The 2,535-nt window shown below is 38.8% G+C and overlaps 1 protein-coding gene across 1 annotated transcript in view; it reads right to left on the bottom strand.

Moving 5' to 3' along the window:
• Positions 1–1,960, bottom strand: part of LOC105743915 (guanine nucleotide-binding protein G(s) subunit alpha-like) — a 3,584-nt gene extending 1,624 nt beyond the window's left edge. Inside the window, exon 1 of the mRNA XM_012517519.2 lies at positions 1,890–1,960. Within this exon, the coding sequence (XP_012372973.1) occupies positions 1,890–1,960 (71 nt within the window). The remainder of the gene's footprint in view (positions 1–1,889) is intronic.
• Between the last annotated feature and the right edge of the window lie 575 nt (positions 1,961–2,535).

The following is a 2,535-nucleotide window of genomic DNA, read 5'->3' as shown; positions in this document are numbered from 1 at the left end:
AAGACCCTGAAGTGGAAGCAAATTCTCCAACCCCAGGCCATCCCTGTGCCCTTCTGAAATTAATCCTTTCTCAACACAAATAAACAAAATCTCCTCACACTTGGGGCAGGAGTGGAATAAGCGCCTGCCTGGCAAGCATAAGGTTCCAAGTTCAATTCTGGGTATTGCAAAACAAAAACAAATATACAAGAATTAATCAGTTCTACTGAGGTCCTGTCTTTGTTAATCTGCAAATATTATGAAGAGTGTCGACCTACAGAGACTTAAATTCGTGTATTTTAAAAATTAATCCCTATTGAAAGGAACATGATGTGTCAGTGTTCTTCTCTCTTTGAAACTCGTGACTTTCATCCAATTATTTGCTGTGTTGTGTAAAATCCTCTTGTTCATTGTAGTTTGACCAGTGTTGTATGCACATTGCGACATTTCTGTACAAGATAGCTCTGAAAAGGAGCTTCAGCAGCAATTCCCTTGGCACAGCTCTTGTCTCTCTGGACCTCTTACACACCTTTCCTAATCTTAAGTTCCTTTGTCTCTTGGTATTCATGCTTTTTACTTCAGGGAATATGAACTTCACTTGTCTGATATCTAGAAGTTTAGGATTTCTATTTCTCCTTTATCACATGGATGGGAAGACAGCAATCCAAACAAAAACAAGACCAGTTGCCCAGTTATCTATATGTGTAAAATCTTTGTGTAATTCTCCCACAATAGAGAAGAGAGTGCATGCAGTCATGGAAGTACAGAAGTTAAGCAGAAACATTAAATGATTAAAGAGGGAAAATAATCTTTTATGTATTTATTTTTCAAAGTTCTCGCTCCACAGTTCAGACTCTTAGTGATCCACCTCCTGCAGCCTTCTTAGCTGTGGGATTACAGGGATGTGCCACCATGCCTTTTTTCAGAGAAAGGGGTCTTGAGCCCAGGGATACAGGGCCAGGAGGGCATGCTATTACTGAGAGAGACACCATGTACTTGTGCTTGCCAGGCGGGTACTCAGATGGCTGTGTTATATCCCCAGAGGGACAAAAAAACTTAAAAAGTAAATATAATCCATATAGGTTGGAATTGACTAATTCTTAAAAGAAAGGAGAAAAATATCTAAACATAGCTTATAAAAAATTGACCAAAGATGGGATTTTTTTTTTTTTTGGTTGGGGAAGCGTCTACAGGGTATTCAAGATCTCACAAATAGATCGGACTCATAGTGATTCTCCTGTTTGCAGCCTCCCAAGAGCTAGGATTACAGGCACTCACCACCATGCCCAGTCTCAATGTCCGTCACAGTAGGCTCAGGGTCAGGGTCAGCAATGCAAGACCAACCAAAGATTAAGAGCAATTTTCTTCAACAAGTTCCAAAGTAAAGCACAGGTTCACTTTATAAGACTGTGAGAAAAAGTTACACTTTCAAGTAGCTGAGAAAGATTAAACAAATAGTCCATTTGAAGCTAAATCCCAAAAAAGAAACTAGACATTTTTTATCTGATAAGATGACCTACTTCTGTCACTCTAATAAAAGGTGACTCACTTGTGACTTCAACTCTTTTCTTTCTCCTTTGGGGCACTGAGATGCATGTTTTCCATTTCCCAATAAAGATATAAGTTTGGAAGGTCACCATTCATATGCTATGAGGTAATACAGGAGCAGAAAGATCGTAAGATGGTGAATTCTTGACATCATTTTTAATTGCCCACTTTCTCACAAGGTTTCAGGAAAATTGAAATGGACACAACTCCTCACTTCAGGAAAAATCAATTTTAACAAACGTTCACCCTTAAGGATATTGTCCTTCAATTTCAATGGAATGTGCCTAGAAGCTGCAGCCTGATTAGGAACAATGGCTCTTGGGCTTTTGGTGTGGAAAGTCCCTGCCTCTGTGCCTCTGCACCTTCTGTCGCCCACTCTCTGTTCCTGAATGCCGTGCATCAAGCAGTTTTCTCCTCCAATGTCCAGAGCCATATTGGATTTGCTCAGGGCCAGGCATCTGTAACTCAGTTCTCTGAAGTGGTGGCAAAACTAAGTCTGTCCTCCATAAGCTGTGCCTGTCAAGGATCTTCTGTAAGTCTCATGAGCATGGCCAATCTGCCACTTCTATTGCCATATAGAGATACAAGTCCTAATCAGAAAAAATAGACTAGAAAAAAAAGTAGGAGAACTTTATAGCAGAAATAAGTAAGTACAAATTTTTCTGCTTGCGGATATCATGTTCTTATACATAGAAAACCCTAGTACTATACTGAGAAATATAACTGGTAGGCAATGTTATTAAACTTTCAGGACACAAAAGCAACATAGAGAAACTAGTTACATTTCTAAATACTGATTATGTTCCATCCAAGAAGCATTAAAAAGAAGCCCAATTGGTAAGCATGGAAAGAAAAATATTCTTATCAATAAATTTAATGAGCAATGAAAAAGATCTGCACATTAAAAAGACTAGAATTCAAATTAATAAATAGCAGAGATATTCACAATCAGAAGAATCACTGTGGTCAAACTATCCATACAAACCTAGACCTTGCACAGGTTCAGGG

This window comes from Octodon degus, unplaced genomic scaffold, assembly GCF_000260255.1.
Source record: "Octodon degus isolate 3935 unplaced genomic scaffold, OctDeg1.0 scaffold00186, whole genome shotgun sequence".
Lineage (NCBI taxonomy): Eukaryota > Metazoa > Chordata > Mammalia > Rodentia > Octodontidae > Octodon > Octodon degus.
This window is presented reverse-complemented; position numbering and strand designations above follow the sequence as displayed.